At 33.4% G+C, this 1796-nt stretch overlaps 1 protein-coding gene across 2 annotated transcripts in view; it reads right to left on the minus strand.

The window, feature by feature from the left end:
• Window positions 1-489: 489 nt before the first annotated feature.
• Window positions 490-1796, minus strand: part of vmp1 (vacuole membrane protein 1) — a 25018-nt gene continuing 23711 nt past the window's right edge. For both annotated transcript variants that reach the window (XM_073817895.1, XM_073817896.1), the window contains exon 12: window positions 490-1413. In XM_073817895.1, the coding sequence (XP_073673996.1) occupies window positions 1270-1413 (144 nt within the window). In that variant the 3' untranslated portion in view covers window positions 490-1269. The remainder of the gene's footprint in view (window positions 1414-1796) is intronic.

Below are 1796 nucleotides of genomic sequence, written 5' to 3' on the forward strand. Positions count from 1 at the left end.
TTAAGTAAACAGTTGAGCCTAATGAGAAAATGGCAACCATAGCAAGGTTTATTGTGACTTGTATAGACTGACAGAGCTAGAACAATCAACAGTTCAAGCAATTTCATGCTAGGACCCTTTGAACACCTAAGAACGCATTCATTAGTTGACCATATATGGCACAAAATTCAGCCTCAAAATGTGCAGATGGTGACTAAACCCAAGATTTCAGGCAGCCTATTAGACCGATGTTGCCATATGACTTACAGCCAACACCAGTCTGATAAGCTACCTGACAGAATGGGACCTTAATGACTGAATGAGCACAGCACACTGAAACGAGACACTTATTAAAGTTTATATATGTGAGTAGACAGACAGATAGACACCTTCCACATACCTTCTTTTAGGCCTCCAACTTCTGTCATCCATTGGTCTGATCCCAGAGTACTGACTTTTCATTATTGATTTTTTTTTGATCAATGTAAAATGCAAATGTAACACAGCAGATGTATTAATCAATTTAATGTCAAACAAATTAAGCAACAATAGTTTTGAGAGAAATCATAATTAGCTACACAAATACTTCAGCCCAAAATAAGAGGAAAGTATGGATCAACTTACTGTTTTAGTTCCAAAGTTAAAGGTCTACATATGCAAATATTACGTCTTAATTTGCTTGGGTTAAAAGTTACATCCACTAGTTTGTGACATTTTGGTTTAAGACCGGAGAATGAACATCATGTGCGTATAGTGGAAACATTATTTTACAAGATGTGCAAAGTATTTAAAAAGCACGATGATCAGTTGATATTGCTATCCTCTTCGAACAGTTAACGAAATACAAAATGACATCAATATTGATTAAAAAAAGCAATATATCCCTGAAAATTCCAATCACAAAACCTCACAAAACAGACCCTGCCCATCCACACCTGTATGTTAGAAATTAAATAAATCAATCTATTGATTAAGAACTGTATTCACTTCAATGGAAGCATGACCTCCAAATGTTGCATAAGGCATTGCAACAAATATGACTCCACACAGCCTGTTAGCTAGACTGCCTTGGTTCTGTGAAGACAACGAAATCTCGAAACGTTCAATCTGATTTTAAATAGCCGAGCACACTATAGACAAATGAGGAGGGACTCCACGTAACTAAAGGGATCTGAAGGAACGTTAACATACAGAAGCGCACACAAATCAGTGCTCATGTAGCAGTTTTAGCTTAAATATTTCTTTCGGAGCTTCCAAAACAGGAGCGCGAGATGTTTTTCTGTAAGTCCGTCATTTACTTTTCTCTTCTGAGTACTTCTTCTGCTGGAGACGCTTGGCGTAGCTCTGTGCCATGGAGTTTATGATGGACAGAATAAAATAGCACACCATGACCAGCACCACTTTCTCAAATACCCACGAGAGCCAGCTTTCACCCTGCACAGAAAAAAAAGATCATATATAAAAATACATTTTTATATAAAAAGTTTATATAAAAGTTACTCTGAATTAGATTTTCGGGCCAAATTATACTTGTCTTTCATATTTTTAGAATTAAGAAAAATTATTTTTTAAAAATCTGAATTACTTAATGACGATTTTATGGCCCAAATTTAAATTACATTTTTAAAATCAAGTAAAAAAAAATAAAAAATAAATAAATGAATAAATTATAATTATTAAAAAAAAAAAAACAATATTAAAAGACACCACTACAAAAACAAAACGTAATTTAAAATATATAATTATTTAAAAAAAAAAAAAAAAACTAAGTACGTACAGAATTACTTAAAGATTTCTGGACCAAATACATTTCTTTA

This window comes from Garra rufa, chromosome 14 (assembly GCF_049309525.1).
Source record: "Garra rufa chromosome 14, GarRuf1.0, whole genome shotgun sequence".
NCBI lineage: Eukaryota > Metazoa > Chordata > Actinopteri > Cypriniformes > Cyprinidae > Garra > Garra rufa.